This window comes from Leptopilina heterotoma, unplaced genomic scaffold (assembly GCF_015476425.1).
Source record: "Leptopilina heterotoma isolate Lh14 unplaced genomic scaffold, ASM1547642v1 Lhet_17, whole genome shotgun sequence".
In the NCBI taxonomy this organism is placed as follows: Eukaryota; Metazoa; Arthropoda; class Insecta; order Hymenoptera; family Figitidae; genus Leptopilina; species Leptopilina heterotoma.
The window spans coordinates 3,310,123-3,337,102 of record NW_025110886.1 but is presented as its reverse complement, the minus strand read 5'-3'; the positions used below and the strand labels follow the sequence as shown (position 1 = coordinate 3,337,102).

At 30.0% G+C, this 26,980-nt stretch overlaps 1 protein-coding gene across 3 annotated transcripts in view; it reads left to right on the top strand.

The window, feature by feature from the left end:
• LOC122499581 (ras-related and estrogen-regulated growth inhibitor-like) overlaps window positions 1-26,980 on the top strand; it is a 176,396-nt gene that overhangs the window by 122,013 nt on the left and 27,403 nt on the right. For all 3 annotated transcript variants that reach the window (XR_006301347.1, XM_043608025.1, XM_043608026.1), the window contains exon 5: window positions 15,018-15,199. Coding sequence is in view for 2 of the 3 variants with exons in the window: in XM_043608025.1 (XP_043463960.1) it covers window positions 15,018-15,199 (182 nt within the window). In the remaining variant the exon portion in view is untranslated. The remainder of the gene's footprint in view (window positions 1-15,017; window positions 15,200-26,980) is intronic.

The following is a 26,980-nucleotide window of genomic DNA, read 5'->3' as shown; positions in this document are numbered from 1 at the left end:
AAAAAAACTGTGTGCATGAACATTTTGTTTTTGCTTATATGTGCTTATTTATTTGTTCTTAACTTATTTTAATAATTTAATTTAATAGTGATTAATTTTTAAAAAATTCTCAATATAATCTGTACTTTATATATACCAATCGATTTGCCTTGATGCAAAGAATAAAATTAATAAAAGACAAAATAAAATTTTTTTGTATTGGTTTTTGAAAATCCTTGTGTCTGTAAATTTTGAGAAATTAATATGATAATATATATATCAATTTTTATCCAATTCCACGGTATCCTGGAACCAATTTCAACCCTCAAGTTGCTTCCCTTCCAAAAATTCTAGTTGCAATTTGTTCGGGATATACAGTAAGAGTATCTGACTATGAATCACCCCTAAGCGTGAGTGCGAGTGAGCGAACATTGAACGCTGCATAAGAGTGTCCTCTTCGCACTCGTGGACTGATGCATAGTTAGGTATTCTTACTGTATCATTGAACACTTTCGAAAAAAAAATTTCAAAATCCGTCTGGCGCATTTTTTTTAATTTTAATTTTAGTCTTTTTAGCCTTGCTGTTTCCTTTTGCAAAATTCCGGAACATGAGCAAATACCGCGTGTACTTTGGGAGTGACACTAATATTTAAATATTATTTAAAAATTTATTTGTATTTTAAAATTTCCGCCATCTTGCATTAGCCATTATGTATTTTTGAAAACTGACACCGAATTCGTAATCAGTAACCCCGAAAACCCCAGAGTAACAAAATTTAGGCGAATTCAATAACATTTTGGTATTCTGAAATATAGTGACCAAAACTTTCAAATTTTACTTCACATTTGACGCCATATTTGGTCCGACATCTTGAAATTTTAAATTCTAGTTTACGTTTCTTAAAAGTATACAATTTGTATGCACCTATGGTTGAGAATTGAATTCTATTCACAAACGTTTTATGGGTAAAAAATTATCAAATTTGAAAAAATGAAATTTTATTTGTATTTTTTGAAATTGAAACCGTCATATTTAAATTTTGGGTTGAACGAAATTCCTTTTTCACACCGGAATCGAAAAGAGAAAAAATACAAGAAAATAAAAGAGACCTTCAAACTGCCTTGAGAAAGATAGTTATATGCGAATATTGAGACAATCGCCTTTCACACTTTCAAGTTACTAGTTATAATACTTTCGTTTGTCTAGTTGAGATCGAGTGTGGCACCTTCTTTTAAGAATCAATATCAGCTGAATCCATAAGACATTTTTGTACTACATATACCTAGGAGTCTCAACTATGATGATGAGAACCTGTCTTAAAGCTGATTGCGAGTTCGTTACACCCACTTGTCTGGTTCACTGACATCACAATGTTCTGTCGTAACGCTTTCATTTCAAGACTTAAGACCGTGTGTGGGGATCGAGTGTACTTTCGCTCAATGTCCAAATGACATTATTTAAGCAATTTAAATTTAAGCATCCCTCTTCCGCCCCGTCCTTATATTTTAAAGTCTGTACTTACATTCTATTTTTGCTATATTTGTCTTAGTTTATTTTTGTCAAACATTAGTTTGCAGCCATGCTTTTACGAGCCTATTAACACTTCATATCATATCATTTTTTAATCAATTAAATAAAGAGAAACATTAAAAATAATTCAAGAACGCTGTAGGCGATAATAAGAATCGAATTTTTAAATACTCTTCAGTAAATTGTTTCATTTAAATTTTCTTTAAACTTAACTTCCAAAATAGCAAAAATATCTAGATTTCTTAAAAGTCTATTTAAAGTCAGACAAATGATTTTTAACAAATATTTTAATAAATGTTGCGTTATATTTGAAATATAGATTTAATAATTAATAATTAATAATCTACAGTCTATTAGAAGATGTTCTAACACTTTGAATGATATATCTTTAAAGAACCAGCTCGATGTAATTGATTGTAATGCTATCAGACGATCTATACTTAAACGGTCAACCCCTCTACGAATACTTTGAATTGATCTTCTGAATATGATTCACAAACTAACTTCTATTAATAACTGAGGCTTAAGCCGTGAGTGACTTTCACTCATATCATAATCCCCTCCCTATAATGATAAAGTATTTAACCTGCTCCTCTCTTTTTCATCTGACCCCAATAATTCACGTCGTGTCACACCCTCATTTTCAAACTGAACATATACTCAAAAAATTTGTTTGAATGCGAAATAACTTATCTCTCTATATTATAAAAAGATTTCGCTGCCGGGTTCAGCTCCCTATAAAGGCCCTTACATTAAGTCAAAATTTAGGTCAAATTTGACCTACACAAAATGAAGCCTCCTAATGGCTGTTACATTACGACAAATTTTAGGTCAAATTTGAAGTATTTTTTAACCTTCATTTAAAAAAAAGACCCCATAACTCTCCAAGGAGCCGTTCCCTTACGGTAATGTTTAGGTCAAATTCGACCTTTTTTAATCTGTAGGCCAAAAAGAGGCGCTGTAAAATTAAAATGATTTTAATTTTATTAATTATCAATAAATTTCAAGATATTTCGAAATTATCATTTTATCATTACTGTTTCTACATATCATTATTGCTTTTGTGTTTATCTGCAACAATATATAAAATATCGAAAAAAGATTTGATAAAATTCGTTATTTCCGAGGAAGTATTTTAAAAAGTCCACTACTTGGCCAATGTGTGCAAAATGGGCTAGACAGAGTGACATAAATATAGACCTCGCTTAGCAAATATGCAAATGAACCTCTTTATACTCGAAGTGGTTGGGATATAAGCAGCATTTGTGTGTCCATTGCTTCTCATGCTGTTTACATTTTTTCACATAACTCAGATCAAGTAATTGAGGTCGTAGAATCAAAGGCAGAAATTACACCTGCTTATTACCATATATTTAGTGATTCTTTTATGTAAACTTTTTTATAACTTTTGCGAGTATCTAATATTGAAATTTACATCAACTTTATTTTCTTTATATTATTCTTTCGAATTTTAATACAATTTTATTAGAACTTAACTTTTATTATTTCAAAAGAATAAGTCAAGTATGTTTGCATTTGTAACATGACAGAATAGTTTCTCATTGATTGGTGGGATCAATCACATATTCAAACTGAATATTGATCACTTACCTGACTGGTATTTTCTTCCTCTTGAATTGAAAATTTCTGAGTTATTACCTTTTTATTACACATAAAGGTACCCAGATAACCAGCATCTGAGGGTTAAAAGTTGCGCAGAAAATGTGTACGATCTGATGCGCGCGAAATTATTTTTCTGACATTTTATGTATTTAATTTAGGGGTTAGGTTGCCATATTTATTCATTTCGCGCCGGATAAGGAAGGGATTTCTCAAGATGGTTAATTTGTCCCTCTGTTATAAACTCATTTTCCCTCCAAGAGAAATGGCACGAATATCTGTCAATGGTGTATTTGAACATTTAGATTGTTATCCAATAGCTAACTCTCAAATATCAACGATTTGTCCCTCCAGATGTTTAGTCCAATACTCTAGTTTTCTCAGTGTAATCTTTGCCATTCAATTGAAAAATAAATAAAAAATTTTCTTAGTTTACAATATTCGTCTTTACCTACAAAGTAGGTACCCAGCAAACACGTTACGTAAGTGTTACATAACAAATAAAGCACCTTGTTATGTCTCACTGTGACGATATTGTTATGTAACAACTACATAATGAGATAGTAACAATATTATATAACACTGTTACTGAATGGTGATATAATAGTTACATAATTTTTTCAAATAACTATTATATAACTGTGTGATATATTCATTACATCACAGAGTGATAATTTTTGTCTTGTTAGATTGTTCTCTAATTGTTACATAACTGTTACGAAACTGTGTGACATAACAGATACATAATTTTGTTATAATTAATAAAGTAGGTTACATTATTATATCACACTGTGACAATATTATTATGTAACCATTATATAATGAGATAGTAACACTGTTATATAACACTGTTACTGGATGGTGATATAACAGTTACATAATTTTTTCAAATAACTATTATATAACTGTGTGATATATTCATTACATCACAGAGTAATAATTTTTGTCTTATTGCATCGTTCTCTAATTGTTACATAACTGTTACGAAACTGTGTGACATAATAAATACATAATTTTGTTATAATTACTAAAGTAGGTCACATTATTATATCACACTGTGACAATATTATTATGTAACTATTATATAATGAAATATTAACACTGTTACTGGGACGTGATATAACAGTAACATAGTTTCATAACATACGTATTATACAACAATGTGATACATTCTTTTAAACTGCACTTAAATAAATAATAGGCAGAATGTGTTTTTTACATAGGCAATTTTTTCCTAAAAACAAAAGCAATACACGCAAAGCAATTGCTTATTCTTTTTAAAAAGAAATTTTTGCTTTAGTTCCTAAGGTTAACATAACAAGGCAAATTTTAATTTGAATATTTAGAGAATACTATATTAAATAATAAATTTATTTATTCCAATATTCACAACTAATCCAATGAAGAGATTAAACCTTATAAACAGAATTAATATTATATATATATATATATATATTCATTTTTACTATCGTGAATATAATGATAATGTATTTTTATAGTTTATTATTTAAAAATTAAAAAATTATATTTTACATTTTTATTAATTATATGTGACGCGATTTGAAGAAAGGGAACTTAGAAGCAAAAAATTGTAGGCTATGTTTGCAATTTTTTAAATGAAAATACAAAAAAGTAACAACCGTCAATATAAATAACTGACATTTTAAGTCTTTATTACAACTAAAATATTTAAAAACAAATTATTTAAATAGCAAACATGTTCTGTAACTGTTACGTAACATTTCTGTAGTAATAAGAGCTAAATTACGTAACTGTTATGTAATTTTTATGTAACATAAAAATAACAATGTTCTGTAACTGTCGTTACAAAATTGTTACGTAAAATTGTAGTCTCTCTGTTACGCAATAAAATTATGTAATTGTTACATAACTGTTATGTAACATGAAACACTATTTTATAATTATTGTTTCGAATAAATATTTTTTATTATAAATCTAGTTTAACTGTTTAAGTTTATTAATTTACAATAAATTATTATTAATAATTATTATCAGTATTATTTATTATAATTATTAATGTCCAAAACTTTTAAAGAAGTACGTAAAAGTAAAGTGGGGTGAAGAAGCCGACTTTTGGAACATTTTACGATATTTAATATATCACTCACTTTTAATTTTATTTAAAATTTTTTAACGTACTCTGAAAAGTTTGTCTATTAAAAATTTAAAAAACATCTTAATTTTTTTTGTAAAAAGTTGTCAGAAATTAATAAAGAAAAATTTTTATTTGAACAAATTTATTTAAAATTAATTTAAAGTTTATAACTCTCAAATTTTATGTGAAGAAAAATAGAATTTTCAGAATAAAATAAAAATTTGTAATCCCGATTAGTATAATTGTAATCGTTTCTTTTTGTTACTCACATGTGTGTGACATTGTTATGTAAATGCTACAAAATTGTTACTTATATGTGTGTAACATTGTTACGTAAATGTTACAGAATTGTTACTGAACACTGTGACTAATGTGTGGTAGATATTTTTATTAACACGTTAATCGTATATTACAAATAAAAAAATCACAAGTTTGTCTTTGTTACGTAATAGTTACATAACAGTAAGTAACAGAATATACGGCACTGCAGTTGATATAGTAGATTAGGAGAATTCTCATCCAGCCTTCAGTGGCCGTGCGGTTTAAATGCGTTGCGTCGGGTCGTCAAGGGCGGGGGGACGTGAGTTCGATCCCACATGCGAGCGGATATTTTTCATTCTAAGCGTTATGTAAAATAATAAAATTACTATTTAATCTGTATATAAGTGTTGTGAAATGTGAATAAAATAAACTTGTGAACATGTTTATAAATAATATTAAAGATCTGTAAAAAAATCAAGTTTAAAAAATGTACTAATTAATAAATCAGTTTTTTACTAAAATTATTTTTGGATATTACCATGTCAAATGGCATTTGTTATTATCTATTGAATAAAAATAATAACAATAATTTTCACGTAGGTCATAATAGTGATGTTACAATTATATAACAAGCTCATCAAATTATGTAACAGAATCTCATAATTGTGATATAATAATAAGTCACAACGTGATATAAGTGTGATATAACAATTATGTATCAAATTCTTCTAATTATGTAACATATTTACATAACTGTGATATAATAATTAAATATCACGCTGCAACATAATTGTTATATCACCCTTCTTGTAACAATTATGTAACTGTGACCCTCATGTTACGACATTTCGTGTCACATGTTCATATCATGTTATATCACGTGTGATATTCTGTGACATAACTGTTACATAACTGTTATGTAACAATGTTTGCTGGGTAGTAGGTCCTCCTTTGAGGACTTGTGTAAAATTTCCCATAGATTAAGACTTATTTTTGTTGTTTTCGTCTATAAAATTGATAAATTAAATATTTTTAAGCTCCTGTCTGATTTAAAATTATTTATAAATACCCCCTGGTTGTTTAAAAATTAAAAACAATTATCAATAACCACTTGAACACCACCCTCAATGTTAAATAGCCACCCCTTGACGATAATAGTTTTTGTGAATAATAAAAAAAATGTATAGATTCTAAATGCATCTAATCTAATTATAAAAAAATGTTTCCAAGTGACAGATATGGATAATAATGTTAAGCACCCCTCTCTTTGAACCCACCTCTATTCCATAATTATTATTACATACTGCCATTAGTTTTGAACAATTAAAAAAATAATTTTCATGGATTCTATGCGTTTCGAAAATACGAAAAAATATTTCTATGACGACTAGCAAGTAACACTAGGGAACCGACAGACATCGAATTTTTCTGAAAATTTGCATACAAGTAGTTCCTTGGAAAAAATTTGACACGTATTTTTTTATATCGGCCCAATTTTGGTTTGAAGGGTAGAAAACACCCTTTTCAAATTTAAGGGATAAAAACAGTAACTCGGAGAAAAGTCATTAGATTTTGATGAAATTTATTACTCGGGGGTTTTTGAAGTCGTTGATTACGAATATGAAGTCTGTTTTTAAAAATTCAAAATGGCCGTTCCAATATGGCAGATTAACCCCTTCCGTGTGGAGTTGAAATATTATAAACTGGGCCAAAAATGTGTAAGACCTTTTCATCAATTAAATCACTTGAAACTTGTTACTCGGGGGTTTTTGAGGTAGCTGATTACGAATCTGAAGTCAGATTTTCAAAATGGCGGATCTAATATGGCGGATGACAAATTTAAAAACTATTTGGATTCGCTCAAAACTTGTTACTCGGGGGGTTTTTTTGGGTCGCTGAACACGAATCTGAAGTCAGATTTAAAAAGTTTTGGGTTTTTTTATCCAATATGTCCGCCAAAAATTTTAAAAAATTTTAAGTTGTCAATGGATTTAAACGAAATTTGAATACCGAGAGTTTTTTTGTCACTGAATACAAAAAAAATTTTAAACCGATGGATTTTAACTTTTACTGGACGGAATTCCCATTGAGGTAGTCAGCCTATATTAATATTGTGTATTTTATTGTTTTATTATTAAAATCTTGCCAACAAGCTTTCAACAATTAATAATGTTTACTGTGAGAATCTTATGTTATATAATATATTTATCTAATGTTAAACTACACACTTTATTTGTTTAAACTTTAAACAATTTATTATTGTTAATTATCCCTTCCGTGTGGAGCTGAAATATTATAAACTGGGCCAAAAATGTGTAAGACCTTTTCATTAATTAAATCACTTGAAACTTGTTACTCGGGGGTTTTTGAGGTAGCTGATTACGAATCTGAAGTCAGATTTTCAAAATGGCGGATCCAATATGGCGGATGACAAATTTAAAAACTGTTTGGATTCGCTCAAAACTTGTTACTTGGGGGTTTTTAGGGTCGCTGAACACGAATCTGAAGTCAGATTTAAAAAATTTAAGCTACCGAATCTAACATTGCAATAAATTTTATTGTTGTGATATAAACTTGTGCAGTCAGGCTCTGTTTTCGAATTTTTGTAATTTATCAAACTAATTTTATTTATTTATCTATCAACTTGTTAAGGTATAACCGTTTTGCATATAGGGGAGGGTAGGCTACATTGAATCGGGTATTTTATAAAGTCCAAGAACTAATTAAATTTTACTAATTTTGATCAGGTTTTTGTATCAAAATTAAGCTGAAGTACTCCTTTAGTTAATACACACGTTACAAACACAAATTATTATGATTAAATAATTAAATTTAATTTTTTTGTAACAAGTCACACTTTTCTTATTTTGAAGGATCTGTGTCTACATTGAACCACCTCTAATAAAACACTACAATTTACTTCAAAAATAATATTTCCACTTACACATTGTGAAAAATCTTATTTTTCACTCAAAAAAATAGAAAATTGTTGTTAAAGAGTTATTATTTGTTAATATAGGAGATTAATATATTTTGATGTCAGGTGGTTCAATGTAGCCTACTCTCCCCTACTTACGAGTTCATTATTTATTTAAACAAATAATTGTCGTTATTTACTTACTCTATACCCAAATTACATAGAAACATGTAGTGTTTTGTAATTTCGTAACTTTGTAAGCTGATTAATATAACATAAAGATATTTTATGAATTAAAAAATTCATCAAATGTTTAGGAAAATGATTATTATTATTTACTTTTTTTAAACAATACACGTAATACCTTGCAAGTTAGTTCTAATTTTGCAATAATACTTACCTTGATAAATTGAAAAATTAAGAAAAACTGCAAGTTTGTAGGTTCTTTGTCCGAATAGTTGGTAAAAAACAGCAATTATTATTTTCAGATTCGTGTTCAGCGACCCAAAAAACCCCCCGAGTAACAAGTTTTGAGCGAATCCAAATAGTTTTTAAATTTGTCATCCGCCATATTAGATCCGCCATTTTGAAAATCTGACTTCAGATTCGTAATCAGCTACCTCAAAAACCCCCGAGTAACAAGTTTCAAGTGATTTAATTGATGAAAAGGTCTTACACATTTTTGGCCCAGTTTATAATATTTCAACTCCACACGGAAGGGGTTAATCTGCCATATTGGAACGGCCATTTTGAATTTTTAAAAACAGACTTCATATTCGTAATCAGCGACTTCAAAAACCCCCGAGTAACAAATTTCATCAAAATCTAATGACTTTTCTCCGAGTTACTGTTTTCATCCCTTAAATTTGAAAAGGGTGTTTTCTACCCTTCAAACCAAAATTGGACCGATATAAAAAAACACGTGTCAAATATTTTCCAAGGAACTATTTGCATGCAAATTTTCAGAAAAATCGGCAACCCTAAAAAAAAGCAATCCTACTATAAGGTCAATTATCAACCCGTTATGTTGATAAAAGTTTTTGTGAATAATAAAAAAAAATCTATAGATTCTAAATGCTTCAAAATTATAAAAAATGTTGCTAAGTGATACAGATATGAATAATAATGATAAACAACCCCCTTGCAACCACTCCTATTGCATAACAAAATCCAGGCGAATCTGATGAATTTTTATATTTTTTTGTCCGCCATATTGGATCCGCCATTTTTAATTTTGTGATTCTTGAAAATTTGACTTTATATTCGTAATCAGCGACTCTGAAAACCCGCGAGAAGCAAATTTGACGCTAAGCTGATGAATTTTTTATTTTCTTATCCGCCAAATTGATTCCGCCATTTTGAATTTTTATAAACTGACATCGGATTCGTATTCATCGACCCCGAAAAGTCCCGAGTAACAAGTTTTAGGCGAATCTGATGAATTTTTAATTTATTGACCGCCATACTGGATCCGCCATTTTGAGTTTTTGAAAACTGACATGGGATTCGTAATCAGTGACCCCGAAAACCCCCGAGTAACAAGTTTCAGGCGAATTTGGTAGATTTTTCTAATTTATCGTCAGCCATATTCGATCCGCTATTTTGAATTTTTTAAAACTGACATCGGATTCGTAATCAGCGACCCCGAAAACCTCCGAGTAACAAATTTTAGTCGAATTTAGTAGATTTTTAATTTTTTTGGTTTCTTGGGGGTAGTTTACAATAATTTTTTTTACCCTGAGATAAATTTTTGTTATTAATTTTTTTTTTATAAAGTTTACAATATTTTTAAACATATGTTACAGTAAAACGAAAAAATTTTTTTTTTACATATATACCTTTCTTTAAATTTCTGTCATTTTTTGCGTTTTTTGAAGAAGTGTATTTCAAAAAGGGTAGTTTTTTAGAAAATGACATGCATATGGGCAATTCCACGTGAGATTTTAGTCGACCTCTTAAAATCGTTCAAAAATATTTTTTTTTCCATTCTGTATCGAAAAAAACAAACGTATTTTTTTATTTTTGTTTAATTGTCCAAATTTTCGAGTTATGAATTTTCGAAATTTTGGACCTTTAATTGTAGATCTATATTCAGTACCTTATAAGTCCGAAAATATTGAGTTTAGGAAAAAGTTGTCAAAGAATAAAAGATTTAGTTTTCTTTCGACTTTTAAGAAATAAAAACAAAAATTTTTTTTTAATGTTTCTTAATATTTTTCTTAATAGCATATTCGAAATTTTTTTATTTCAGACATGTGTTCGTTTAGTTTGTCGAAATGTGATCTCTTTTTTTGTAAATAATTTTCTCGATTTTTGCCTGATGAGAGCTTTTTAAGCCGAAACATGTAGCAAACAATTAGAATATTTATGACAAATAAACATCTTTAACCGTACAAGGCCTCTTAAATAATTAAACAAAAAAATGTTTTTTTAATTTTTTATTAAAACAAAATTTTTTTTAATAAACAAATTATTAATTTTTTTTAACTTTGGGCCAGATTTTTTTTATTTTTTTTTAATTTATTTATGCCTTATAATATAGAGAAGATTTTCCAAAAATTGCCGAAATGGGCCTGATGTGTTAAATGAGTTTTAAAACATTTTCAAAAATCACTTGCAAGCATCAAAGTGGGATTTTTTTACAATCAACTTTTTAAAACTGTCTACAGCGTAGACCCTTTAATTTAAAACAAAGAACACTCAAATAGATTAAAAATTATACGCTGTAGACAGTTTTAAAAAGTTATTTGTAAAAAAACCCCACTGTGATGCTTGCAAGTGATTTTTGAAAATGTTTTAAAACTCATTTAACACATCAGGCCCATTTCGGCAATTTTTGGAAAATCTTCTCTATATTATAAGGTATAAATAAATTAAAAAAAAAATAAAAAAAAATCCGGCCCAAAATTAAAAAAAATTAATTTGCTTATAGAAAAAAATTTTTAAAAAAATTTTTTGTTTACATTTTATAAAAGTCGAAAGAAAACTGAAACTTTCATTCTTTGACAACTTTTTCCTAAAGTCAATATTTTCGGACTTATAAGCTACTGAATATAGGTCTACAATTAAAAGTCAAAAATTTCGAAAATTCATAACTCGAAAATTAAAATGACCAGTAAAATAGCATTTTTGACACGTCGCGAAAAATAAACTGCTTGAGTATATCAATCGCACTGACGATGAAGAAGTCTCATGTCAGCGATTGGACCTTCAACATGTGGAAGGGTAAATTTTTCCCTTTCCTCCTTGAAATTACAAGAGAAAGGGTAAAAACTTCTTCATCGTCCGTGCGGTTGATATAGTCAAACACTTTATTTTTTCGCGATCTGAGACTCTGTTGCTCTCTGCGCATGCGCAGAGCGCACTAAGAATGCATTGACAGCACCATGTGAAAGTGCACATTTTCTTTTGAATAAAACTTAGTTGTTTTCTCATTTTTTTCAGCTATGCAAGGCGTAGTTACCAAATAGAATACGTCAGTTCACCATTTTCATAAAGAAAATGTGAATTTATATTTATGTACAAAAATGAGACCTCGTGCAAAAATGCTTCAAAATAGCGAATAGTGAAGCCAAACCTGTTGGTTTGTTTACATTTTACAACTTGGACATACCCTTAAGTTCTTAACATTTTTACTCAGTGTTGCCGAGACTATTTACATTTTAGTTAAGCACATAATAGTAAGACTTCAATATTAATGATTTTAAATTCAAAATTTTTTACACTATCCAGTAACATAAGGAACTTAAGACGGATTTTAAAAGTAATTCTGCATAAATCTAAGATATTTTTTTTTAAATTTAAGTGAATATTTTTTTAACTTTTCTTTAAGTTTCATTATGTCTGATCTATAGTATAAGGAATAAAAGTCAAGGCAATGTTGGGATTTAAAAAAATTTTGAAAGGTCAATTTCGGTATAACGGTTGGCTTTTGTATATTATACAGTTTCATAAGCAACGAAGTAATGTTAAGCATTGAATATTGCTCAAGAACGCTCGCGACCGCACCACGTCATAGTATCACAAGTGCCCTGAACATACGTGGAATCCATTCCGGTATCACATCCAATTGTCTCGATACAATCGATCAATAAATATTTATGAGCTATTAAAGTGATGTTACCACATACCTTACGTGTTCTCTTTTCCTTCCATGTACCGCCAATGTCCCGCTGCTGAATGAAATTCCATTTCAATGTTTCTAGAGTTGTCAACTTGAAAATTTCAATTCTCATTTTCATTTTACATTTAAAAATATAATTAATATTCATAAATTGAAAGAAAAATTAAATTTAATAAATAATATAATTAGTATATTTATAATTCCTTTTTTAGTATTTTTTAATGTAGATTTATAAATTAAAATACTTTCTTAAGTATCAATTTAATGTTTGTGGTCTGACTGAAGTTCATCTCGCAAGGTCATGGTTCACTTTGGTACTGTCCCCTGTCTTACCAATTAAACGAAATATCTGCTATCGTAAAATTTTCGTCGATCATTATAAAGGTTTCATTCAACGATATTTAGCAGTATAATTATTAATTACAGGCACGCTGTCAGTGTCAGTTCAATCGTGTCAATGAGAAACCGGAGAAACCATCCTGAGAAATGACATTTTCCGCGTCTACACTGAAAGAAAGCTATTATGAAATTTTATAAAAGTATTTTACAAGTGTAGGACAAAATGATATAACTTTACTAAATATCATATAATTTTTTTTATGTTCAGTACTTCTGATATCAAAATTTGCCTTTTGAAGTTAATCAGATCAAAACTCTAGAAGTTATTGGCTAATTAGTCTCCTATCCTCTAAAACTGTAACTCCGCACAGTGGGGCAAAATAAAAAAAAACTGGGTTCAAAATAGTCTACACGTTTCAAATCTTAACGGATTTTCAAATTTTTTTTAAACACTCATTAATGAATTTTGAAGAGATCTCTCGAGGTCGAATATAAAATTTTTTATTAATTGTTTAAACTATATTGTTTAAAACAATAATAAATTGCACTTTTTTAGTTTTTGATGTATAAAATTTTGTAAATAGTGTAAAAACGTTGTTTCTAGCTTTTAATTAGTAGTAGCCTGTAAATTTCTGAATATTTACAGTAAATGTATAATGTCCAAAGAAAGTAATATACTACTCGTCACTCGGGGGTTTCCAGGTCGCTGATTATGAATCCGGTGTAAGTTTTTCAAAATTAAAAATGGTGGATCTAATAAGGCGGACGACTTTTTTGAAGTTGATCCAATTGGTTCGAAACTTGTTACTCGGGGGTTTTTGGGGTCGCTGATTACGAATTTGGTGTTAATTTTTTAAAATTTAAAATTGAGCCGATCGCTAGAAAAACGACCTAAGTCGACTTAAGTTTTTGACGAAAAAATTAAATTAAAGATTCAGAAACGAATTACTAATATAATTTACGTATTAATTATATCGCTCATTTTTCTCAATACAAAGGTATTATCAAAGAATACTTTAAAAGAAAAGAAGGTCGAGTAAACAATGTTTTGCTACTTTAATAACATTATTTTATAACAAATGACTTAAGTGGTTTTTCCGGCGAACCACTAAAAATGAAACAAAATTAAGTATTTTATAAAAGAACCAGTGTAGAAATTGCCCTACTAGGGCCATAGTAAGGAATGAAACGCCGCGCCCGATCAGGGCCAGATCGGGGCGACAAGAAAATGTGGATTTCCTGATCAGGGCCACATCGGGCGCGGCGTTTCATTCCCTAATAGGTCGGCCCTATCCGGCCCTGATCAGGGCCCCAGCGAAATTTCTACACGGGAACACTTTTATTTTAATGTATTCAAACATATTTATTATTCTAAAAAGTCTTACGATATATTTTATAGTAATATTCAATTAAATATCAACATTATAATGCACAAGTTTAGTTAACAAAATGAAAAAATTACTCGCTTTTGTAATAATCCAAAATTTTTGAAAATTTCAAATTTATAGTAGTGAAGGCTTGTAGGAAAAACCTTCTTTAGTATTTAAAAAAAAATTGAAATCGGTGGAGATTTGTATTGTCGGCAGAATTTTGTCCAAAACACTGCATTTCTTCCCACTGTGCGCGGTAGCAGAGGACGCGTGAACGCGCGCTTGCGTAAGTGCTTCAATTTCGGGACCCAGGAAGTTTAAACACCTCAATTAATTCATAAATAGTGACCTACAACTTTAGAAACTTGATATATGCAATCTATATGTCTTGTAGAATACACTGATAACAAAATTTTTAAAAACCGCTTAAGTCGTTTTTCTAGCGAACGGCTCAATTGCGGATCCAATATGGCGGAATATGTAAAAAATTGATCCAATTGACCTGAAACTTTTTACATGAAGGCTTTCGAGGCCACTGATTACGAATCTTATGTCAGTTTCATAATATTTTCAAACTTATGAGCTACTGAAAATAGGTTTACTTTTACAAATCCAAAATTTTGAAAATTCATACGTAAATTTCACGTGGAAACGCCCATATATACATATCTTCAGTAAAATAATTCATCCTAAAGATTTCCGGATTAGATATAGATTTTCCAAGTATATTTTACATATGAAATTGTTATTATATGTTTCAGGAAAACAATTGCCTATACTCGCACATAAGATGGGGTGAGGCATTCGTCATTGTTTACAGCGTGACCTGCAAACAAAGCTTTCAAGAGGCGAGAGGACTTCTGAAGCAACTGGCGGATCTTCGTTTACCATCTTATTTCACTGCCCTTCTACTTGGCAACAAACGAGATCTCGATCATGCCCGGTTAGTACACCCTCCATATAGTATTCCTATTGCTATCATTCACGGAAGAATCCACTGTCCTGGGTCATACCACCAGCGAAGTGAGATCAGTCGTTCCTTGAACCTACTCTACTTGCTTTGATAATCGGTTTCTCCCTTAAACCGGTTTCTCTCCTCTTTAATTTGACCTGACGATCAAGATTCCCTCTCTCTACATATTTCCTTTCTCTCTCTCTCATATATATATATGTATGTATATATCCAATCAGAAATTCACTACTGGCGCAGTAGTCAAAAGATGGCGTAACTTTGGGATGATAATATTTTGCCAGTACTGATTCCCAGAGTTGAGGGCATTTCAAACATTAGGACGTCACAGTTTTACAACACAAATCTTTCCCGTATCTTGTTAATGGAGTTTTGTAATAATTTTTAATGAAAATTGTTGGAAAATGTTAATAATAATATAGATTACGTCTGTTATGTACAGATTGATTGAAATTTTAGGTTTAAAAAAATGTTGAAGAAATTTTAACCTCTCAGTGACAAGTTTTTCAGTGTTTACACAAAGCTAAACATCTGTTTAAAGATGCATTTTTCACGTAAAGTTACAATCAATCTGCATAATGAAATCAACCTCAAAAAGCATGTCAAATTTTTGGTAGTATACGAATTTTTTTTTAAATTAATGGATTTTTATGAAACTTGATATCTTGGGGTTTTGAGGTCGCTGATTACAAATCTGAAGCCAGATTTCCAAAATTAAAAATGGTGGTCGAAATTATTTGGAAACTAATGATTTTTTAGAAATTCCTTTTAAAGTTGATGGATTTGGATGAAACTTGGTACCCAGGGGTTTTTGAGGCTTCTGATTATTTATTGGAAGATATATTTTCAAAATGACGGACGAAATTTTTAAAAATTGATGTATTTTAATCGAATTTGGTATCTAGGAGTTTTTGGGGACGCTGATTACGAATCTGAAGTCAGATTTTCAAAATTGCAGATCCAAAATGTCAGCCAAAATTATTAGCAATAATTTGTTTGTATTGTGGACTCTTTTTATTTTCTAAAAAGTTTTGTGATAGTACCTTAAATTTTGACTTCAGATTCGTAATCAAAAACCCTAAGATACCAAGCTTCATCAAAATCCATCAATTTTTAAAAATTTCGTCCGATATTTTGAATTTTAAAAATATGACTTCAGATTCGTAATCAGAGACCTCAAAAACCACTTGGTACCAAGTTTCATCAAAATCCGTCAATTTTTAAAAATTTCGTCCGATATTTTGAATTTTGAAAATATGACTTCAGATTCGTAATTAGAGATCTCAAAAACCCCAAGGCACTAAGTTTCATCAAAATCCATCAATGTTTAAAAATTTCATCTGCCATATTGGATCCGCCATATTGGATTTGGAAAATATAACTTTAAATTCTTAATCAGAGGCCTCAAAAATTCCTGGGTACCAAGTTACATCCAAATCCATTAACTTTAAAAAGAATTTCTAAAAAATCATTAATTTCCAAATAATCTTGACAGCCATTTTGAAAATCTGGCTTTAGATTTGTAATCAACGACCTCAAAAACCCCTGTATACTAAGTTTCAAAAAAATTTGTATACCACCAAAAATTTGACATGTTTTTTTGAGGTTAGGAAAAAATTCAGACCTGATGGACGCTATTTTTAGGGGTTTCAACCCCCTTTTATTCGAAAACGAGACGTGATGGGAAGTTTTCGACCCCGGACTCGTGTTCAGCATGAAAAATCCGTTCGGAAACACTATGTCGCGTTCTATTCGCAGACGATAAGTTAAAATTTGCAGCGGGCTGTGTTATGAATTTAATATCAAATATTAGAATTGACAGTTGACAGCTGTCAAGACAACTGTCTACATTTTTAAGAAGGTATTTATTTTAATAACATTGACAGTTTAATTGTTTTTGAGCTCGTCAATCATGAATTTAATGACAACTGCCAATTCGGTTATTTGACATCAAATTCATAATCAGCGACCTCAAAAGCAAGTAACAGATTTCATGTAAATCTATCTATGTTTTAAAAAATTGTATGCCACATAAATCCGACAGGTCTTTTGAGGTTAGAAAAAATCGTGATCTGATGGAATTAAATGGGCATCGGATTTGGATTCAGCGACACCCCAAAAACATAAGGATCAGAACCAGAATTTTTTCTGTGATATTAATGTAATTAACTAAAGTTTTATTTTTCTTATTTTCTTCTTAAGTTTTTTATTGATTTATAACAGAAAATTCAATTAAATTTGAGTTTGGGAATACTTTGGGAAATCCCAGTTGTTGTCAAGTTGGGTTGACCCAAACTTTGCCCAAGTACACTAACCCTGCTCCCGGGGGTTGAAATTTCAGTTTAAAAAAAAGTGGAGTAGGGTGTCTATTCCTATGTTTTTTGGGCCGCTAAAACCAAAAAAGACTACCAAAAACAAATTCTTCCCTCCCTTAACCCCCTACAACCCCCTTAACATCCGAAAGGTGGGGGGTCGAAATTCGAATTTTCACGAAAAGTCGATTACGGTGTCTAAACCTACGTTTTTTGGGTCGCTGAAACCAAAAAAGACTACCAAAATCAAATCCTTTCCTCCCCCGACCCCCTACATCCCCCTGCAATAATTTTTTTCAAATAAAACGAACCGATTTTTGGGAAATTAAAAATTAAATATTAATTATCAAAAATTATTTCAGGGGGTTGTAGGGGGTCGAGGGTGGAAAGGACTTGATTTTGGTAGTCTTTTTTGGTTTCAGCGACCCAAAAAACGTAGGTTTAGACACCGTAATCGACTTTTCGTGAAAATTCGAATTTCGACCCCCCACCTTTCGAATGTTAAGGGGGTTGTAGGGGGTTAAGGGAGGGAAGAATTTGTTTTTGGTAGTCTTTTTTGGTTTTAGCGACCCAAAAAACATAGGAATAGACACCCTACTCCACTTTTTTTTAAACTGAAATTTCAACCCCCGGGAGCAGGTGTAAGGGGGTGGTAGCGGGAAAATGTCCGATGAAAAAAAAATTTCATGGTCATATTCGGTTTCAGCGACCCCAAAAACATGGGGATAGGGGGGTGTGACCTCTGGGTTTTGACTTTTTTATTTTTTTGTGTGCCTGTGTAATGTAACTGTAACATTTTAACATTTGAAGAAAATTTAATAATTTGGTAATTATATGCAGTTAAGCATAATTATATCACCTGCAGTTAATTTGCAGGTACTTATTAGGGTGGTTCTTATTTTGGAAAAGTTGAAATTTCTTAGATCGTCAGCCAGAATTTAAATTAAAATGTAAAAAAATGACCTACGCACAAGAACAGCCCATGTAAGCTGATTGTGAGTTTGATGCACTTCTGCAAACGTTGAATTATAAATATATCAAAAAAATATCGAATTATTAAATATCTAAATATCGATTGATAATTTTTTTCATTCTATATTTAAAATCTTCTAATTTTATCGGTGGACAAATTTTATCTTTAAAAAAATTATAGTGATATGACTTTTGGGTTAAAATTTATTTAGCCTCACGATGCATATATTTATACTATAACTCATTGTAATTATTCTCTAGGACCACGACCTTTGAAATAATTTTTAGGTTATATAATTGCCTCATGACCTAAAGTTATGCTGAAAATACTAATACAGCTCTTATTAGACTGGAATTTCTAGAAAGTTTTGTAAAATATATTGCAGATTCCTAAACTCGTAGAGGGCAAATTTTTTTCATAATATAGGAAGTACAAAAGTGTAATTTTCAACTATTTAAATTATGTACGTCGATTTTATTAATACTGGTCATTTTTTCTTGTCCTTTCTTTTATTGTTGCTTATTCCATGTCGTTAGTGAGCAATCTATGTTACTTGATATTTGCTGGAGAAGCAAAAATGATAAGCTCACTCAACTTACAAAATATTGTGTATCCCCAGGAAGAAAGTAATAAAAAAAAATTGCACGCTATAAAAATGCGCTTGCAGACTAAATTAGATACTCTTTCAATGCTTCTGAAGAAGAACGAAATAAAAAAATATGAGCTCATTTTTGTTGCATATCATTTTGAATAGGCATCGAATTAAGTAAACAGATAATACTTCATCCAGGTAGAAATTTCAACTATAACTGTGCGAAGTTTTATTTAGATCTCCTTTTATTCTTAAAAATAATTGTATTTAATAGTCTTTTGTTTTTTTTATTTTTGGGATATAGGGGAGAGTGGGGCAAAGGCGCTAGGTTTACATTTATCGATGTATATTTTTTAAATTAAGCAATTAATTTATGTAGTCTTTGTTTTTCATTATTCTAAAACTAATCAACAAGAAATTTTAATAGTTGTTATTTAGTATATTATAATTATAAATACATTATTTAATGAAATTTAAAAACAATGCAAAAAATGCCTTTGCCCCACACGCTGGGGCAGCGACGTTTTCGCTTATATTTCTAAAAGAAAGCATTTATAAACCTTAAAAAAATTAACAATTGATATTGATTAGTATAATATTTACGAAACATAAGGTTAACAACATATTATTAAAAGAATTAAATTATTTAAATAAAAAATAAAAACTTTTAGTGATTTTAACCTTATATTGTGAATTAATACATAGAAAATTCGAATATTCAATTGTTTTTAACCAAATTATGTTCAATATTGCCTTTGCCCCACATAACAAACTTTTTTTTTACTTTAAATTAAAAATATTTAGATACAAAATTAAACTAAAACACCACGCCAGTTGTGTAGAGAAATATTACATGTTACGTTTTTAAAAATTAAATACTTAAACTTATGTTTTAAAAAATAAAAGTTTGTTCAGTAAAATTATCATTTTATTTTTGCAAAACAATTTTTTTGTTATATTTCTTAAAATATTTGATATTTTTAGGTTTTTCTTTTTTTAATCAATTCCCAATGGGAAGTAAACGATTGGTTCAATAATGGGCCATGCTTGGCGAACTCCGTTCCATTATTGGAACATTAATGGCAACCATCATTGGACCACCAATGGTTTAAACTTGGGATGATCACGCTACTGCCAATGATCGGTAGCCAAGCATCGGGCCAATATTAGTTGCCAAGGAATTGCCAAGAAAACAAAATCGATTTTTAAAAGCTTGATTTTTTATTGGCAGCCAACAAAAAACCAAGGTTTTGAAAATTGATTTTTTTTAATTATTAATTAAAATTTATTTTCAAAAAATATATTTTTCAAAAATTAATTTAAAAAAAATATATTTTTTTAAATTAATAGAACATATTAATTTAATTTTTCACCTCTGGTAAAACAAAGATGAAAGACTGATAAATTCCCTCACTTTATATCTTACAGTGGAGGGATAACTGTGAATGTCTTTGCGAGAGAGGAGCAGGTACTTATATAGAGCCAGTGAAACAGGTCACAAGCGAGAAAAAATCACTAGCATGCACTCTGGCGGCGCTTGTCGGAACTGTTTTCTGGCGCGCATGCATATCCTGACATTATCGACACAGCGCTTGGCCACCAACGTTGCGCCACTTCCGACAAGCGCCGCCAGAGTGCATGCTAGTGATTTCTTCTCGCTTGTGACCTGTTACACTGGCTCTATATAAGTACCTGCTCCTCTCTCGCAAAGACATTCACAGTTATCCCTCCACTGTAAGATATAAAGTGAGGGAATTTATCAGTCTTTCATCTTTGTTTTACCAGAGGTGACAAATTAAATTAATATGTTCTATTAATTTAAAAAAATATATATTTTTAAAAAATAAATTTTTGAAAAATATATTTTTTAAAAATAAATTTTAATTAATAATTAAAAAAAACCAATTTTTAAAACCTTGGTTTTTTGTTGGCTGCCAATAAAAAATCAAGCTTTTGAAAATCGATTTTGTTTCCTTGGCAATTCCTTGGCAACTAATATTGGCCCGATGCTTGGCTACCGATCATTGGCAGTAGCGTGATCATCCCAAGTTTAAACCATTGGTGGTCCAATGATGGTTGCCAATTGTTTTGCCAAGAAAAAACCATTGGGCACCAAGCATGGCCCATTATTGAACCAATCGTTAACATTGGCAACTTCCCGTTGGGTTGGTCTGATTTCATTGCAACTTAATTTTTAATACCAATTGGAATAGACAGAAAATAAAGGAGATATTTTAAAAAACGTCTTTACCCCGCATAGCGCCTTTGCCCCACTCTCCCCTACTTTTCCCATGAAAACCAAAAATTGTGGAAAATATTGTTTTTTTAATATTTTATTTAAAAACTTTTCAATTATTATTATTAATTATCTCTATATATGAGGAAGCAAAGTGTCTATAAAATGAAAACAAAGAGAATTACAAAAATATACAACTTGTCAGCGGTATTTAAATATTAACTATTACTAACAGAACTCCTAATAAAAAATTTGTTAAGTCTCAATGTTAACGACTAAAGATTAATTTCTTCATAGGTTTCTGGATCTGATTATTACTGGATATTCTAAACAGTAGTGTTCCGGATTTAATGCGTACAAAAAGTCTATCAGTTAAGCATTTTTAATTGAGGATTGTTAGCCATTTAAATTTTTTAATTTTTATGAAAGACTCGAATTAAGCAATTTTATAATATGTATCTGTATTTTAAACCTTTATATTTTACGAAAAACAATTTTCGTATATATTTATTTATAATAAATACCTTTATTGAACTGGAAATAGAACTATTAACTTGTTGAAAATGAATAATAAATACATCTCAATAATTGAAAGCAAAAGTGATGAAACATACATCGAAGCATACATTTTTCTAGTCAAGGAATTTAATAACCAAGTACATTTTAGGGGGTTTTCTGGGTCGCTGATTAAGAATCTGAAGTCGGATTTTTCATATTTTCAAAATTCAAAATGGCGACTTAAATATGGCGGACTCATTTTTTTAAAATTGATCAAATTCACTTGGAACTTGTTACTCGGGGGTTTTTGGGGTCACTGATTACAGATATGAAGTTAGATTTTAAAAAATTCAAAATGTCGGATCCAATATGGCGGACTTATTTTTTAAAATTGATCAAATTCACTTGAAACTTGTAGGGGAGACTAAGCGCGGTTATTACAATTTTGATAAAAAGAGTTACTGTGATTAGAGTTTAACTCCAATTTGTTTGGTCAAACTATTAAATCAAAGGTATATTATCTAGCTTTAAAAGGCAATAATTGATTTAGCTCTATATCTATTATTTAAATAACTAGAAGCATTTTAGTGACAGGGTGTAAATTGTAATAACTGCCCAAAGTGAATTTCGGTTGTTACAATACCAAGAATCCTCTGCAATTTTTCTAAATTGAAGACAAATAATTTTTTATAACCATTTTTATTAATTATTCGTAATTTTTGGTACAAAGATGATAATATTGAAATGATATAGTTTAATTTAAGTACATAATTATTAGTTATATAGTTCCCAATAATGTATATTAAGTAATTTGAGTTTTATTTGGTAATTAAGAAAGTACCCTCGGAAATAGAATTCACAGCGAGTTTTTGATGAAACTTGGAATAATGGTAGATGTTGGTTTAAAAAATATGTAGTTAAATTTTTTGAGGTCTGCACAATGTATAAGAAAAGTTATAAACAATTTTATGTTTTCACATTTTACATTGTGTCTTATGGGAAAATGCACTTTCATGATCTTTAAAATTCAATTTTGAGAAAAATGACAGCAAGATATTGATGTAACTTTTTACAGTTAAAGCTAAATAACTCATGTTTAAATATTGTCCAAAAAAATGATCAGACACAACCTGTGGGACTCAAAATTAATTATTTTGTATAAAAAAACACCTTTTTTATCAATCAGAAGTTACTAAGCACGACACTTGGCAACGTTGCTTCTTAGAGGCACTTATATAGGTTATGGTGAAAAAAGCGGGAGAGGCGAAACATTTACAATTTCAAATTTCTTTTCCACCATCTATGATAAATACTATTGTATTTATCATAGATTTGAAAACATTTTTTACAATATTAACAATATTATTATTAAATATTATAAATATTAATTTAATTTTTTGATTATAGAAAGTTTAGAAAAATTAAAAGTAATACCGAATTAATAATTTAATCTAAATAAAAAGAAATAAATTTTAAAAATTACAAATAGTTATAAAAAAATTTCATTTGAATTATTATATACTATTTGAATAATAAATTTGTTAATGAAATTTTTTGTAAGAATTCAATTTAACGATGTTGCGCAAATTCATATACAGTGGTCGACTTTTAAAAATAACTGCTTGAACGCGAAACGTAATTTTAAAAGGATTTTTCTCCCTATTTGGACAGTTATTGAAAAATAAGAAAAAATACCAGATATTAAATGAATTTTTGTTCTGTCATTTTATGCACAAGCAGGCACAAGAAATTGAAAATCCAAAATAATACACGACGTCAGGAAATAAAATGAGAAAATTTGATGTGCCCATCAGATGCTGCCCTCTGGCGGTAATTTTATGTACCGCACATTTGTTTAACTTTTTTCTGTTTTACTTTCTGTCGTTGTAAATGGAAATAAATCTTTTACTTTTTGTGCGCAAATGAAACATAAAATATTCAGGAAATCTAGTATTTTTTCCGATTTTGCAAAAACTGTCTGCATTGGAAGAAAAATCATTTTCAATTTTCAAATCAAGATTTCTCGATAAAGTGCGACTAACAGTCATCACCCAACAAATACGGCACTGACCGGTTTAAATGACGTGAAATTGGTAAATATTCATTTTCTAACAAATTTTTCTCTGTTCACAGGCACTTTTTACAAAATATGAAAACCTACAATCGTCACAAATGTTTTTAATTATCTGAATTCAAAAGATTTTGTTAATCCATGCAGAAACACGGTTGCAGCATTGGAATTACCGTAGCAATGTAATGCGAATCATTTTGACAGCTGAGCCTTTTCGCTCCCTGCATGCTTCTGCCCTCAACTGGCAAAATGGCTGTTACACACTTCTTGCCACCTGTCATTACATTACTTTTGTATTTCCAATCCTGCAACCGCGTTTCTGCATAGATTAAAAAAATCTTTTAAATGCAGACAATTAAAAACATTTGTGTCAATTGTATGTTGTCAGATTTTGTAAAAAGTGCCTGTGTGCAGAAAAAAACTCGGTCGAAAGCAATTGTTTACTAATTTCACGTCATTTAAACGATGCAATGCCGTTTCTCTTGGGCGATAACTGTAAGTCACACATAACCTACAGATTGCAGAGACCATCGAACGCTCAGAATATTTGAATTAAAATTCCAAAAGTATTTTTTAAAGACTATCAGAATTTTCTGAAATATTATCTAACATGGTTAATATAACAATGACAGACGACGCATTACAATGTTGCCAAGCGTTCCATTACTCACTACGTGAGTAAATTGAAAACTTAAATGGTAATTGCATTGACTCACAATGCAGAGAGGGTTCTTCCTTAAGGTAAGTTACACTGAAAGAATTTTGGGCAGGCTGCAGGCTTTACATGAGTGCCGCTAGAGCTCGCTGCCTCAAGCTCGCAGTTAACCTCAAAAAGGCGAGAATCTACTCCCGAAAGGTAAGCAGCAACTCCTCAGGGGCAGCTGCTCGCACCTTTCGGGAGTAGATGCTCGCTTTTTTGAGGTGAGCTGCGAGCCCTGTGCAAGGAGCACTAATTTCGGACATGAAAAGCCAGCAGCCTGCCTAAAATTCTTTCACGTGTAGATGAGAAATAATTTTCCTCCGTGAGGAAATACACTTAAAAACTATTTAGAACGAAAGTAACAATTGTTTAAACAATTAAAATAAAACATATCAGACTACAACTGATGTTTAAACAATTAAAATAAAACAAATCAAACAACAAAAGTAAACACTTGTTTAGTCCATTTGTTTTGACATTTTATAGGGGTTATGTAGCTTAATGTAATATAGTAGTGACAGTTCCTTAGAGATGGCAGCACTAATACTATTTCGATATAAAAGTAACTTAAAAAGTTTTTTTCATTAATTTTGAATGATTTTGAAGTCGAATTTAGAAAAAACATGAGATTTTATATAAAAAATGAGTGTGATAACATTTCTGACAAATATTTTACATTTCTAACGAATCTGCTGAATTATGGGAAAAATATTCTTTCTCATCATCACTTGTAACAACTACACTTCACAAAATCGTAACAACTGCCCAACAGGTACATTTTTTACAAAAACTTACTTTATTTAAAAAGTATACACTAAATGTGGACAACGAAGGCAGTTTTTTAAAGCTTAATTCTCACAGAATTGATATTAAAAAATTTACTTTGTTAAGTATAAAGGTCTATTAGTTATTTAAAGAATATCAAGCAGAGGAATATTTACTTTTGGCCTCTAAAAACCAATGTGCCTATTTTTTACTTGTAAAGCTTGCATATAATTTTTAAACATATTGCAGTAAGTTCGTACATAAAAACTAAACATTTTTCCCCTTGGAACCCCATCTCTATAATTCATTGTTTTAGAGATATTCCATTTGTAACAACTGCCCACTGTAACAACCGCGCTTAGTCTCCCCTATTCATAATCAACGACTCTAAAAACTCCTGAATAATAAGTTTTAAGCGATTTCGATCATTATTTAAAAGAATGTCCTCCATATTGGATCCGCCATTTTGAATTTTGAAAATTTGACTTCATCTTTGTAATCAGCGACTCCAAAAACCCCCGAAGATGGAGTTTTAAGTGAATTTGATCAATTTTAAAAATAAGTCCGCCATATTAGATTCGCCATTTTGAATTTTTAAAATCTGACCCCAGACTCGTAATCAGCGACCCCAAAAACTGTCTAGACATGATCCTCCTTTGAGGATTTATATTTATATTTTATACTTTATTTTATTTTATCGCTTAGACACAATTACATTTATTGTAAAAAAACCGATTTTTTAAGTTTATTTATTTATAATATTTATTTTATACACAATAATGGTTTCTTTCCCAAGTGCGAAATGCCAAGACTGCAAAAACGGCCCATCATTGGTGCAGTAATGTCTGCCGAGAATTGGCAGTAGTTACTGGGCCATTATTGGTGTTAAAAACGTCCCATTACTGGGCCAATGGTGGCGCCGATGGTCAGAATTTCAAATTTTTTAAGACTGGGCCAGCTCTCGGCCCAATAATGGCACATTCATGGCAAAGTTAATCAATCTTTAATGGCAAAAGACAATTGCCAGTGATGTGCCGACCATCGGCCCAGTAATGGCTCATTATTGGCACTTTAATGGTAAAAAATTTGTATCGTTCATGGAAAATTATAATTACCAGTATTGGGGAGTAGCTTGGCTCAATAACGGCACAATATTGGCAAAGTTGATCAATCTTTAATGGCAAATTTCAATGGCCAGTGATGTCACGAAGATCGGCCCATTAAAGGTACATTAATGGCATTTTAATTTGGTAAAATTTTTTATAACAATTTAATTTTAAAAAACATTTAGTTATTCAATAAATTATTTATTTTGTATTTAAATAATTGAATAAGCTTGAAAAGGATTCAAATTAAAATATTCGAAACTTCGAATTTTTTATATTTTTAACTGTCAAATTTAAAGAATTAATTTTTTTGAAAAAGTTTAATTAAGTATTAATTTAAAAAAGAAGTTATTAATGTTTTCAAATAATTTTACAATTAAAGAAATTCGTAAATAAATGTAACAGAAACCTTTTTTTGAGTAAAATTTTTCCTTTATTATCTAAAAATTAAGAAATTTTCAATTTATTCAATAAATTATTTATTTTTGCATTCAAATAATT